The 15,537-nt window shown below is 39.9% G+C and overlaps 1 protein-coding gene across 1 annotated transcript in view; it reads right to left on the bottom strand.

Moving 5' to 3' along the window:
* Positions 1-15,537, bottom strand: part of COLEC12 (collectin subfamily member 12) — a 225,017-nt gene that overhangs the window by 39,921 nt on the left and 169,559 nt on the right. The window contains exons 3-4 of the mRNA XM_019653859.1: positions 8,371-8,493; positions 598-696 (exon numbers count right to left, since the gene is read on the bottom strand). Of these exons, the coding sequence (XP_019509404.1) occupies positions 598-696; positions 8,371-8,493 (222 nt within the window). The remainder of the gene's footprint in view (positions 1-597; positions 697-8,370; positions 8,494-15,537) is intronic.

Raw genomic sequence — 15,537 nt, 5'->3', positions numbered from 1 at the left:
AAAAAAACTGGGTCCTGGGGAATTGGAAAGGTTGCTGAGTACTAGGACTGACTAACTTGAATGAACACTCCTCTCAGAGAGAAGGGGTATTTACCTGATTATAGAGCACTGGGTAAGGTGGAAAGAAGGGGATAAACTATTGTTTGTTAAATTCACCAAAATTCTTTTTTAAAAAATGAAAACAAAAATCAAAGAATAGAAATAGGCTGGAATCTTTTCTTTTTAAAAATCTCTACAATTTTTCTATGCAATTTAAAACAATTCAAATAAGGATTTACTGAGCATTTTATAAAAGAGCTTTTAGTAAAGGGTATTTATGGTTCTTTTTTTATCAGAATTGGTTTTCAGATTTTATTTGGCACATAATTGTGGTTTTTTGCAGAACAGGGGGATTCAACTCCAAAATTGGTCCTTAACTTTAAAATGTAAAAGTCTTTGAGTTAAATCATGAGAAAATATTTAACATACAACACAAAAATTTAATGTCCTTTTGGGTGAATGTGAGTTTATATTAACATCATTTAAAAAAACCTGTGGTCATTTATGCAAAGTAGCGTCAGGGGTTTCAACTTTGTGATTCACTCTCATTTAGATTACCTAATTTTTTCAGGTCGCTTTCCACTGCTGTGAGCTTGTCATCATAGGTTTGGCGAGATGTCTCCATGCCACCTGTAACATTGTCCATTTTCTCTACAACTAAGATTTGGAAATCAATGCATTAATACACATACCTGCTCAAATTTGACTTTTCATTTTCAATAAGAGATCATTTCATTACAGAATAAAGGAAACAGATTGAAACAAAAGTATAAATGTAATCAAATACTGTATGGGGGAAAAAGCCATTTTATAAAAAAATGAGTTATGTGTCTCAAAACCCAGCGACAGTTTACTTGTAAACTTGAGAATTATGTTTTTAATTCTTCTCATGATTTGGTATTGCCTTGGATATTTTAGAATTTGTTTGGAACAGATTTATAGATTTTTATGTATTGCAGAAGTCCTCGATCTGTATTATTTTCTATACAGATGGTCCCTCCCCGACTTGCGATTTTTTGACTCTATGCGTGCAAAAGCAATATGTATTCAGTACAAACTGTACTTAGAATTCTGAATTTTGATCTTTCCCGGGCTAGTGATATGTGGTATGATACTCTCACGATGTTGGGCAGCAGCAGTGAGCGACAGCTTCCACTTAGCAATGTGATCATGAGGGTAAACAAACAATACTTTATAGTGTATTCACTGGGTTAGATGATTTTGCCCAACTGTAGGCTAATGTAAGTGCTCTGGGCATGTTTAAAGTAGGCTAGACGAAGCCATGATGTTCAGTAGGTTAGGTGTATTAAATGCATTTTCAGCTTACGATGGGTTTATCAGGACGTAACCCCATCATAAGTCAAGGAGCATCTGTATTAATTTACAAAGACGGAGGCATAACACTGCGACCATTTACAAAATTTCATCACTCATGACACTCCCTACCATTCCTAGCAGGTAGGACTTGCTTATCTAATGTGAGATTTCATAGCAAAGAGCACCTCACTCAAATCTATACAAAGTCTTCATAGAAGGGGTGCAAAGTCAAGAGTATTTGCTTTTCTCTGTCATGAGTTCCACCACTGAGGCCTGAAAATCTGCTGCTTCTTAGTGACAAGTGAGTCTATAGTTTTTCAGTTCCCATGAAGATGCCTGAGTTTCCAAACAGTAACTTACAAAAAAGACTTTTTAAAAAGCATTTTCTTGATTACATCAAGTTAATGATGCAATATTAAATAAAAACTTCTGTTATAACTCATTCTCAGGAGGCAGTAATTCTCTATGGTTACGAATATAAGTTTATCTTTCTAAAATGTCTAATAAGAGCATATTTTCCCAAAACTGACTCCTGTGACTTGGAATGAAGTCTGACTGTCCTTGCTATCAACAGCTTTTTAAAATAATGACTATTTTTTTAAAGTCTGCATATGCTTTGTATATTAATTGTGGGCCAATGGGTCCAGTTTATTTTATTCAAGTGTTCCACCCATGTATGATTGTGTGAGAAGATTCTCCTGGTTTCTATCAGGAAGTAGAAGTACAGTCCCATGTGTCTGAATGACCTAAAGTGAACTAGCTCGTGGCTTCTGGCACCTTCCATGGAGAGGCCTGTCATACTCCCCTCTTAAGCTTCTACAGTCTGGCCATAATGAAATGTGTGCATTGCACCAAATGCTCTTTCTCACCCAAACCTTACCATGTATTCTTTCTTCCACCTAGAATGTTCTTCCCTGGCCTCTTCACCAAGTTAAGACCTATTTGCTCTTCAAGACTCAACTCATCACTTCCTGTGGGAAGTCTTTCCTGAAATACATCTTGTAGAGTTCTCTTGGCAAGGCATCCCTTCTTTATTACATGACTTAACTTCACTGTGTTGTCATGGTTTGTTTATTATAAGATCCTTTAAGGCAGGAAAATTTATATTCAGTTTTATCTCCAGCTCTTGGCTCAATATGAGGCTCTTATAGGTGTTCAACATATACTTATTTATTATACCATTTATTTAAATAAATGGGAATCTGCCTGCTGACTGCTGAGGCCTATGAAATATCGGCTGAGCTAGAGGTCATGCAAACAAACTTACAAACCAACCAATCCAGGGAAGCCTCAGCATTGGACTGAGTAAGGCATCTAGTTGAATAGTTTTTTTTTAATGACTATATAGAAAGAGAGGTATAGCTATGATAATCTGCACCTTAGGGTTGTTTAATGGGCACGTATACTCCTAATCCCTGGAAACTGAAGAACAAAATGTTTCATCTGCATTTTAGCAAAGCTAAACTTTTAAAAAAATAAAATAGGGGATGTTTATCAGTTTAGGTTCAGTTTTGATCCTCAAATCAAAACATATGCCTCTGTCTGTCCTCAAACCACATGCAGGATCTTAAGTCCTGCCTTTTCTTCCTGGAAGCCAAAGAAACCTCTAAATATGCTGACAGGCAGTCATTTTCTACCCTCTCTAATTTTTCTTCCATTTTAGTTTAAAAAAAACACAGAATTGTCATGGACAGATAATTTAGATTTGCGTAGAATGAAAGGAATAAATACATTCATTAAAAAAAACAAAACCTGTTAAATTTCTCTTCAGTGTAGCAAGAAAACTATTTGTCCTGCCCACAAGTGCTAGTGAACTGGTTCCATACACTGACTGGGGCATGTGTCTGTGTTTAAAAACAGCATCTGGGTATGAAGCTGCAAACTTTAGGATTGCAAAGCTGGCAACTTGCTTCTGCATAAAAACACTATGCTGGTAGAGACCCAGAACCAACACCTGCTGTAACAACACACAGCATTTTTGTTGATTTATACTGTTAACGTATTAGCACAAATTCTAAGGATGGCAGAGCCATCCTCTCTTACCCTAGAAACTCCCAGTCTACAGGTGTAGACCTCAGTTTGTAGATTGTTCTCACATGAGGGAAACAAACATGAAACACAGAAGGATTACTGGAAGTCTGGTTTTTCATGGGCTCCCCTTTATTGTAAATTGTTTCCTCACAGAGAATTTTTCTTCAGAATATCAGTGCTTTAGGTGTTATACCTGAAGAGTTTACCTTTTCAAGTACTCAAAGCCTAATTCCCTAAGATAATCTGACAATAATACCTTTTCTATAAAAGGACTTTGGCATCATCCTTTGGCCTGGGCCACTAATCTCCTCCCTTTCTTGTCTTGATTTCACCCATCTTTTAAGCTTCACTCCAAAACTCATCATTTTATCATGCTAAGCCTTCTGTGGTGATTTGATTCCATACCATACCAACTGAACCGTTATCTAAATGGCAATAATAACAGCCTCTATTTATTGAGTGCTCTTTGAAAAATGCACTGCACCATTTCTGCAGTTAATCCTTACAACTCCTATTTTACAGTTGAAGAAACTGAGGCTCGGAGATGTTCAGTAATTTGCACAGAGTCACGTATCTTGTAAGTGACTAAGTGGATACCAGGCCAGGAGATCTCACTCCACAACCCATGTTTTCTCTATAAGTCTACACTGCCTCTCATTTAGTATTTCTTTTTCCTAAATGTGGTTTTCTCCAATAAAAATCCCTTGAGGGGAAGGATTATGTCTTCTTTATCTTCTCTTTATAGTCATCATCCTCAGATGTTTACTCAGATCCACCAAGTATGTGACATAATACTAGACATTGAAGACACAAGAGACATAGCTCATGGCCCAGTCTTTGAGGAAAGAGAACAAGAGCAGAGCACAGAGATCCTGCTTGGTGCTCATGAGTTTCTATACCAGACAGATGGTGGTACTGAGGCGGAAACACATCCCCTCACTGGTACCTGAGACTTCCCAGTAATACCAACTACACTCCCCTGGAATGCAATAAAGACATTTCTACTTTGGACACTATTTCAGATTTCATTATGAAAATACAGAAGATCTGGGCCAGCCGAGTGGCGCGTTGGTTAGGAACTGGCTTGGAACGCCAACTCTGAGCAGCAGGGCCCCTGTTTGGATCCCACATTAGGGCCAGTGACGCTGCGCCCTCTACAGCTAAGATGGTGAACAACAGCTCGACCTGGAGCTGGGCCGCCATGTGTTGTCGGCGACGGCATAGGCTGCAGTGGGTTGCCATAAGCTACTGTGAGCAGCAGGCAGCTGGCGTGAGCTGCCAAAAGTGGCCGTGAGTGGCCGTCCAGGGGCTGGCGACCAATCTGCCTCATCCAGGAAGAGCGCAATAATAATGCCAACATGGGCCAGTGAAGTGACGTCCTCCACAACTAGACTGAAGAAAAAAAGGACAGCAACTTGTCTGTTCCCCTTCCCTGATTCCCCAACGCTGTTCCCCTCCCCCAATTCCCCAATAAAAATCTTAAAAAAACAAAAAAATACACTAGATCTGGTTGTAGGGTATTATCCTAGATTCCAACAGAAGCTACGCAGTGTGACTTGATGCACGTTTTGAAACCTACTTTGTCAGGGCTTAACAGTAAGGTAGACATCCTATGGCTAGGAATGTTGAGCTAAAGGAGATTCTTACTGAGAAAGACTCAGATTTCTGGCTTCTTTCTTTATCCTAATTACCGTAAGATGGATGCCGGCTGGGCAGGACAACTGAGTAGAATTTTCCTATTCAGGGAATGTTCTGGAGGAAACATGACCCATTGAACTTAAGAGATGGCTTCTGCCATGGAAGCTCCATTGACTAATGACAAAAGGTCAGGGCAAAGGATGCACCAAGCTGTAACTGTTCAAGAACATCTTTCTGTAAAGCAGTTGGTGAGCCTCATGGCCACAGCCACTGTACAGACCTGTCTGGGTGACTCAGCAGTCCTCTGACTTGTTCAGCAGATTCTCTAGAAGGAACTTAAGTCATATCCTAACTTATAGCTGCAGAAGTGACATAAAAGGAGAAGTAAAGAATGATTTGAGGAAAACAGTGTAGAGTTGCCTTTGGTAAGTCTAATAAATAAAAGAGTTTCTATTTTATTTCCATTCAACTTCTCCTTCAGAAAAGCATCTTCTTTCACTGAACGTGTTTTTCTTTCATTTTTTTAATGGAGAGAGTTTCTCTAGACTTCAAAGGGAGATGTGTGAAGGGAGAACTGGGTCTTATCTTTCTACCTCTTACAATGTGGAGTTACCAGCATCTTATCAGCAAGAAAGACGACTCACTGTATAAGCAAAGAGAAGACAGCTCTGGAAAATATCAACGTTTTAGCTCATTAAGGCTGTATTTGGAAACCCAAATTGCATGCTGCATCCTATTTTTGTCAGTAGAGGCCTGAGGGATGGGCGCCTTGAAGGAAGAAAAAGACAGGCTCAAGATGGTCATCTCGCCTCTACTTATCCACTCCCTCAATCTCTTCTCCCCTTCATCCTGGTGAGATCACATCCCGAAAGCAAGCCAAGCAGATCTCCAGAATTCTGGGTTTCTAGGTAGGACTCTATGAGTTGCAGCAACCTCCTAAATGCAGATTAGCTTAGAGGTCCCTTAGTCATCCACTGACTGCCTTTATAGAAGTCAGCCTGAATCTACAATTCATCCATCCTCTCAATAATTCATTCAGTAAACTTTATTGGGTACCTGTTGAGTACCATGAGGCTAGGTGCTAGTGGAGATATAAAGGATAGTCTCTTGCCTTCATGGAACTTATAGTTTGGGTGGTGAGACAGATAAGCCCACTGGCCATAATGATATAGTGTGACAGGAGCTAAAAGTAAATAAAAGGTGCTATGGGAACAAACAGGAGGGCACCTAACTCAGCCTTCAGGGACTTCTTGCAAGACGTGTGACTAACTAAGACATGAAGGGAAAGGAGACATTTAGGTGGAGAGCAGAGAAAAGGTACTCCAGGCAACAGGACAAGCCAGAGCCGAGAAGGGTTTTCCAATGTCATAACGATGGGGGAAATGTCTGTGCTTTAAAAACACACCAAAAAAGAAAAAGAAAAAAAAATCCCCTTTCCTTTGGGTCTTTCTGTATAATTCTGAGGGCATAAATATCGTAGACCTTATTTCCTTGCAGAAGTAAAAATACCACACAGTGGTATGCTCGTCAAACCCTTCTCATCTTTTTCAGTAGAAAATGTTTACTTTCATGATATCACATAGTACTGAGCCCTAAAGATACTGATTAAGTGGCTGTTTGGTTCCAAGTTTCTCCTTTTTCTGGGTTTGCTTGAAAAAGTCATGGAGAAGTGAATAATGACCTAAACAACTTAGTAAAGGAGGAGAATCTGAATTAACTAGAACATTAAAAAACCCTCCTTTTCCCCACTAGGTTCCTTCCCCCACCTCTGTACAGCCCTCGCCATAATTTAATAGCTTTTCTTAATCACTTACCCTGTTAATCCTAGGTTAGATTAACTCATCGCGTATGGATAAAATGGCCTGAATCTTCCAAATTTCCATTGTTCAAATTCATCAGTCAACACACTATAGGATGCACATAATTTTCCATGTACATGTCTCTAGAGGTGGGACTTTACAAGCCTGGACTATACTGAGTATTTTTAACATATTTCTCCATTCTAGTGGCTAGAGCTGTATAAATGCAGTTATGAAGAAGGAAGGAACAGAGAGATATCTATCTACTGGGACCAACTATAGGATAGGTGGTTCAATTACATCATCTTTGCTCATCCCAACCACCTTGAAAAGTGGCATTATCATTTTATTGGTAAAAAATTGGAAACTCTAAGAGGTTATGATTCATACCCAGGTTAAAAAGCCACGCAAAGGACTTATTAACATGATGCTTGGCATGCCAGCAAGCACTTAATAAACATTTACAATTGTATTACAATTGGCAGAATTAATAACTGATCTTGGACTGCCTGGCTCCAAACCCATTCTCATTCCAATATGTTTCCTCAGGAAACCACTAAACACTGGGAGAGAGGTGGGAGGACTTATAAGTTGGAGGGAATTCACGTTGAATCTTTCTCTCTTCAGTCCAAGACTATGGGCCAAGGACTGAGAAGGGAACATGTGGGATTCTCCACTGTTAATCTGTCACTTCTGAGGGAAGGCAGCTGAGATGGCTGCTGAATGAAAAGTTTTGAAGATCAGCAGACCCTACGTCTGTCTCTTGCTGAAACTAGACAACATGCCTGTCTCATGTGTCTTTGACGGCAAGGCTTCCACGGCTATTTCTATAAAAGGGCTTATATAGTTTGTGATTCTGCATCATGATATCTTCTACCCGTGGTGTCTGAAACAGGTACAAGGCTTGGGGGTGGTGTACTTTATCTACAAATCTGGAGGATTCAGGCAAAAATCCTCCACTGACCTTAAACCAGACATGTTGAAAGAATGCCTAATGTCCCACAAAGTATAGGTGAGGTGGTAGAGCTGTCCCTGTGTTTAATTTCTACAGGGCAATTTTTTATGGAGCTATATATACAACAGTGACCACAATAAATGTACTGAAGAGAAAAGAGTGAAGTAGTTGGCCAGTCCATGGATGCGATAAATCATATCTCTGGAGATCTTGTGTTTGGCTTTCCCTCTGTCAATATAGCTTTCCTGTGTACTGACTCCAGGGTTTCCACAGGGCCTCTTAGAGATAAGACAGAAAAAGACAGAGGAAGAGGGAGTAGCTGGAAATAGGTAGGAAAAAACAACAAAGAGGAAGAATCTCATTAAGGGCCATTATTATTGTTGAAATGACTAAAAAAAATTTGCTACTTTCCCCCTTTCAGATCCCACAGTCACAAGAAGCTCAAAACACAAAGAGGGAGCTTGTGATGTTTCTCAGTTTTGCATCTCAGTTGTATTCATGAAATACTTCATATTTGCAAACATGTTTTTTTTCACGTTAAGTTAATAAAGGGAAACTTGCTATTTGAAAGGAAAAAGCAAAAGTACTTACCTTTGTATCCCAAAATGGCTACTGTGATTGTTAGCAAGGCACACAAAATGTATAATAATATGATAGAAAACTTCAGTGCCCAGTTATTTTTACATTTGGTACATTGTGTTCCTTCCTGAATACCTGTAAGAGAAGTCAAATTTTAATAATAGTGACGAAAAATATTACTTCAAAAAGTATCTTTTTGCATTTTGGTTCAAATACGAGTATTATGGCTAAGAATAACATTTTACATATTCCTTACTACAGGATGAGTGGTATTTTAAAGTTAAACATAGTCACCACTTCAGCAACCAAGCACTTTAAATATTACCATGATGTTGTTATAATTGTATTTAATATGACTTGAAAATAGCACATAACTTTGTCTCACAGAATAGTTTTGAACCCAATTCCACTCTGATAATCACAATTATAATTTTAATAAAAATCTCCATATGACAAAGATTTAAAATACCCATATCCACTTGTTTTAGGCATTATTGGACCTATAGCAATTCATACACAAGTGACACAAAAAAAGTGTCACTTATCTCTTGATATAGTGCACTAGAGGTAGTTCCTACTGGTTTGCAAAAGTCAATTGTTAAATTTGTAGGAATTTTGGGAACTGACTGTTAAACTGTTGGTACCCTGAAATCAGTTCTAGAGGGAGTATATACACCATGGAAATTCATAAACACTATAAATTATTATCCCTCTACTGTGAACTGGTTTACCAGCATGCCACTGGCTGTAAATGTACTGTAACTTGTAGCAGAAAACATAGGTAATTTTATGATTAAAATGCTCAATATATAACCATTTTATACATTACATATATATAGAAACAGACATTGACCCTTATTTAAGTTATCACAGTGATTAACAATTTTGGAACAACTAAAAAAAACAGATATTTTGATGAGAGGAGGCAAATTTTGACTGCTCACAGTTCAACTTTTTGAAAAATATTCTAGTCTAAGTGTTAAACCATCATCACTTCTGCAAGTGACTCCAGAAACAAACCCTTAAAAAGGAAACTTTCTATTGAATTGATTAGAAACACAGAAGACAAAGACTGGACATTTTAATGTGAAAATCACATTGTAAGGAGTACTGGGAGGTCCTTCTTTCCCTGACCTGTTTCCCTATGTGTCTGACTAATAGGGTCCCCCAGGAGCAACAGCACATAAAGGGCTGATCTCTCATAACTGTGTTTAATAACTTTTGATGGGTAGGTCGTAAGGATTAAGCCACAGCCGAAGTTTCTTTCCTTGGGTTTGTGGTTTTACACGTAGTGCCCTTCTTCAGTGAAAAGAGCTCTTCAGCTGTGTTTAATGCAAAATGATGAGAGAAACAGCAAAGAAAAATGACTCAAATTTAACTTTTAGGTTTTAAACAATCCCTCGGTGTTCTGGGCTAGAGACCAAGGGGAGTGGGCTCAGTCTGTCTGTTCCATGACTCAAGAGCATTGATTCTCAAACTGTGGGGGCACATCAGACTCACTTGAAGGGCTCATGAAAACCCAACATTTCTAATTCAGGAGGTCTAAGAAGGTGCCTGAGAACCTGGATTCCTAGCACGTCCCAGGGGATGTTGATACTGCTAGTCTACAGACCGTGCTTTAGAATGGTGCTTCTCAAACCATAAGGTGCTTACAAATCCCACTGTTCAAATGCAGAGTCTGATTCAGAAGGACAGAGGTAGGAGCTAAGATTCTGCATAAAGTCCAGGTAATGCCTGGTCAGAGAAACACACTTTGAGGAGAAAAAGTTTGGTTTAGAAGATGGTAATGCTGGATCAACCTTTGGTTGCCAATTCCTTGAAGATGAATCTGTAAAATCAGACTCACTTGATCCAACAGACTAGAGTAAATCAGCTTCTTTGCATCAGTTTTCTCATTTCTTTTACTCCTTTTCCTTTCCATCCTCCTTTAACTGCCATCTGGATATCTCAGTACCACCTCTCGTGTCCAAAACCGACCTTGGTACTAAGCCCTACCAAACCAGATCTTGAACTTCCACCCAACTTCTTATTTCTGTCTAACCTAAAAATTACTACTATCCCACCTCCCAAGGTGGTTAAACTCAAAGACATCCTGAAGTCTTCTCTTGTACTTACTCTCCAATTAACTCAGTCACTAGGCCCGGCTAATCTTCCTGTGGGATATTTTTATCATGATCATCTCATCTACAGTTTATTGATGTTCATTTACTGCCTACATTGTACCAGATTTTGAGCTAGGCACTTGACACACAGCATTTTAAATCCATATAATAACCCCTGAATGAGGCAGGTAGTGAGAGCTGAAAGGACATGCCTTAGACATCACAGACAGGATTTAAACCTGGGTTTGACTGCAAAAGCCATGATCTCTCCAGTACGCCATGGTGCCTTTGTCTGGTCATTCTTTCCTCTTCATTTCCACTACCTACTGTGAGATCCTTTAATCTCAGTGAAAGCTTCCTCTGCCATTCCCACTGAATCTAGCCTCACCCTTACTAAAATAGTGCTATCCTCATGACAATGCCAAAAAGAAAAAAAAAACCCAAAAACACCGTCAACAGCTCACCCTGAACTAAAGGAACAACACACACACACACACACACACACACACACACACGTACACACACACTTATCAGCACACTTATCAGCTCTTAGGCTTTTCATAATCTGGCAGTTGAAAATAAAACAAAGACTCCTCACATCCAGTTAGAGTGAAAATATTTTGGGGACTGGGAGAGGGAGCTGTATAGGTAGACCCACAAACATACCACATTTCATGTTCAGAAACAATAATCTTGCTTTGGTGGCAACTGTAAAACATGGAAGGATGGTAGACACTGGGAAACTGACGACCTCCTGTGGAAAGGCCGGATGACACTTCTATGGCTGATAGCAGGCGCCGGAGGCGGGGTTCTTTCCTTTTGAATGTTTGTACGGTGGTGGGTGAGCTCTTTACGCCTCTCCAGGCGTACATTCCATCAGAAGAGCCTCAAAAAGATTTGATTAGAACGGAGAGTATGGTAGATAATAGAATCTAGGGCTAGAAGGTTGCCTAGAGGTCATCTGGTCAAGCATAATTGTGTTATGGATGGGGAAAGTGAGGCTGGCGAGGTAAAGCAGAATCAGAAGCCACACATCCTGACTCCCAGTGCAGGGTCCTTCCCTCCTCCATCCTGGCCACGTGTGCTAGCTCTGTGTTTGCCACTGGACATCTTGTACGTGTGGTATTTGTGCAGATCCGCTCCCAGGCAGTTGTCACTCGTTCACATTCTGAAGAGCAGACACTTGCTCACAATGTGCATTTCTCGTTGCTAACCATATCAGCATTTAATCAGTATCAGATGGCACCACCTGACCTCCCTTTCCACTTGACACACTTTCTCTGTTTTGTTTTTTCTCTACCTCCCCCCTCCCCCCCCAGACTTATTTTTAATAAGAATTCTGTTTTATCTTTCCCTCTCTGCCCTCCGCTGGGAGGACATCTGACCAAACATAGGAATGCCTACTACAAAGAGACCCTGCTGGCTCACGTAGCTGGGGGACCCCTCCTCCTTCAACCTAGATGGTCACAAAAAACATTCAAGAGAGATACCCCCTGTTACCAGCCTTTGTAGTGTTTGTTTTCTTAGCATTACTTTCCAGAGACTGGGGACTCTGTTCTCATTGGAGGGGGCGGGGTAGGAAGGGCAAAGGAATGGATCTGCAGAGTGTTGCGGATAGGAGATTCCAGTGCAGGAAGTGAAGCAGTTTTGCCCCTTACCACCAAGACATCTAGCTTATCAAAAAACCTGGCCCAAACAGCACATGTGTAATTCAACAGGCCACTGAGAGAACGTTCCATGCCTTTCCATTGGTTATCCCTCTTGAACTGTCTCCCATTAAACGTGATTCTTGGCTCGTGTTCTGAATGGATTTCCCCGTGTCCAAGTCTTTACTATACAGAAAACCTTTGGGGACCAAGTGAAGCCAGAATCACACTAGTTAACTCCTTGAGTATTCTACGGAAGTTCAGAATAGGCTGACAATTTGGTCTCTAGTGCCCAAACTCAAAGTTCTCCATGTTGCCCTGTTTCTAATAACACATGTTTAAAGTAAGAAGAGTAGGGGTTCGGTGGGGCCACTGATCAGGGGGTGGTTAGCTAGTTGGAGAGAATAATTGAAACACTGCAGGAATGATAGTGCAGATGGCCAGAAGAATTCACCAGCAAGGAGAATTCCTGTCTGCTGTGGTTCTCCATAAAGAGCCCTCCCAAGTGCTGTGGTCCAGGCCCCAATTCAGTCTGTTTTCCCAATCTTTTTGGAAAACAAAAGAGTTTCCTTCACTACCATATTTTTCTGCCATGTACATCCCCAGAGAGCTTGTCTGTTAAAATGGACACATGCTGATCAAGCCCCTTCCCTGTTAGGGGAAGGCTGGCACTCTGGGTGAGTGTGGGCACTTCTGGGCTGTCTTAATTACCACAAGTGTCGAGAGTTCAGTGGTGTTGCCATAAAGATCATGTTACCAAAGAGAAGCTTCAAAAAGCTGGAAGATTGCAAAATCCAGAAAACCATAGGTTTTGATCTGAGATTTGCAGTGACCTTTTCATGTGGGTTTTTTTATAGCTATTAATTTACTGCCTGGTGGTATATATTCCCATAAGTCTATGAGAATGACTTGGCTCTAACAGGAAAGCTGATGATTCAAATAAACTCCTGTAATTAAAATGCCCTTAGAAGCAACAAAACAGTAAGAGTTAACATCATGGTTAGTTATTTGGACACAGTTTCACTAGAACAAAAAGTTAAATACATAAAATACTTTATCCAACAAATTAAAATTTTCCTTATTATAAAGGCCATTTGCTAAGTGATGGGATATGGATTTAGTTAGTAAAAAAAACTTGTTTTATTAATGAATAATTTAGTTCCCCAAATACAAATCCCAACCCTGGACACCTTCTTATGCCAAGTTTCCTAAACAATGTGGAGAATCATGAGAATAGAAGCAGGACAAGAATTGGTAATGAAATAACTTTCTGTGCAAAATAAATGAAGCCTCATAGCATGTCTGCATTGAGAAAGATGCATTCAAATCAGAAAACTTATTTAGAAGAGAGTTTTATGAGCTGGAAATCTTTAGCATTCATTCTGAGCTAATATTAATATTGTGCATATTTACCAAGGGTATAGTTCTTTTCATTAAAGAATTTATATATACATATGGGCAATCAGTTCTGGTTTGGTTTTCAATGTTTAAAAAAAAGGGTATGTATTATTTGTTTAAAATTTTTAATTTATATCCTAAAAAAGAATTGTAGGCAAAAGCCAGATGTAGTGATGCCACTCAGAATACATAGTGTCTGCCAGAATATATACTGTCTCAAAAGAACACCATCATTTTCTCTTTGTGGTTTTTATAATAAGAAATCCTTTATTATATGAATTGTACACAAATGCTTTCAATTCTGAGAAAAGGAATCCTTGCTCACTGGGGAGCTCAACCATCACATTTCTCACATTTGTCTCTCCTCGCTGGCCCCCTTTCTCTTGGCTCTCTTCCTATTCGTTCTATTCTATGGGCACAAAGGGAACTGTCAACAAGCCTGATGATACATTTCAGCAATCCTGACCACTTCATTATCTGGCATTGCCAAACAATGTTCTTCTGTGATTAGGCACTGAATCTTTTAATTAAAAGAACTCATGAACATTCAGCTCCAGCTTGAGCCACCAGAGTCTGTTGTATAATTGAGCAGGACACTTGTACTGCACAGGTATTTGAAGGAAGGCCACTAAACATTCGTTTAGTGGGTGAGAGTTTGCTATTGCTGAGAATACAAAAGGAATTGTTGAGGAAGGCTACCATTACTGAAGACCTGATATGTGACAGGCACCCCCACCTGGTTATTTACAATCCCTATAATCCTGCAAAGTAGGAACTGATCCTAATTTTATAGATTTTAGGAAAGTGGAGGTAGTGAGTGGCTGAACTGGGAGTTAGACCCAGATTTATCACATATTGCTTCTCAAAGATTACTGACTCCCAGAAGTGCAAAGCAAAACAGAGCAAGATTAAGGATGCCTAACAAGATAAACTGTAGAAAGCTGACAGGTTAGACTTATCAAAGTGTTATGTCAAAATAAAGGGGTGCAGAAACATCCTTTCAAATGTGGACACAAAAAAACAGTAAAATTTAGTCCCTAGTAAGTGAACTATTACAGATCTGAGGCTTCTACAGGGTGTAACCTCTCTTACTATTCTGTGGTGACATACTTGAGTAGCAAGTGAATTCCACCCTAAATAAATGCTCATTATCTCTGTGAGAGGTCAGGACTGGGTTGGAGATTTGCTGGTAAAATCTGTGGAACCCCTCAAGGAAATCATCCCCCAATGGTGATGGAATTTTTGGAATGGGGTGGGCCGGGAAGAGAAGGTAGCTTTATAATTTCAAGGCACATGGGACATGGAGGGACCTTGCTCAGCATAAGCTTGAAACCAAAACCAGTTGGTTTCTCCTACTGAGTTTTCTTCTGAAATTCCAGTTTACTGAAATAGGAGCCTCAAAACCCAGTCTCTAATGGATTCATGAATGGATCCAAACAATTGCTGGTGGTTCAAGCCTGCAGGAGTTAGGTGAGATAAATTAGTGGAAAGGAAGGAGGTGAAAGACTTTATTAAATGGTGATAAAAAATGTACCTCTAGTCTCTTAACCCCCCCTTTAAAAAAAAACTGCCTGGATTGCACTGGAAAAGTCAATTATTTTTACAAAAAACAATTTGACCTCATGGTTCAGAGATCCACAATAATTCTCCACTGCCACAGTAACAGCTCCTGGTAGCTCAAAGCACATTCCAAGATGCTCACCAGCTAGCATCCTTGACCATACAGGCTCTCAGAAGCTCAAAAGGAGCATCAACTGTCATCTCAGCCAACATCCATCTAAGCAGGGAGGAAACTGCAGCCCAATGAACTCCACTGCCCACTCCGCTCACACATGGGCCAACCCTGACTTGAAGATTCAGGTTACTGGATTCTCTACCAGAGTTGTTTAGACCCCAAAACACTACTTCACCACACTTCTTTCTCACTACATCCCATTTATTCAAGAAACAAGTATGGAGTACCTACTATGTACCAGGCACTGGGTATAATGGTGAACAAAACAGATCATCTCTGCCCTTAAGGAACTTATACC

The sequence above is a fragment of the Hipposideros armiger genome, unplaced genomic scaffold (genome assembly GCF_001890085.2).
Source record: "Hipposideros armiger isolate ML-2016 unplaced genomic scaffold, ASM189008v1 scaffold_209, whole genome shotgun sequence".
Lineage (NCBI taxonomy): Eukaryota > Metazoa > Chordata > Mammalia > Chiroptera > Hipposideridae > Hipposideros > Hipposideros armiger.
Note: the sequence above shows the minus strand (reverse complement) of the source record. Positions and strands in the feature narration are given on the sequence as shown.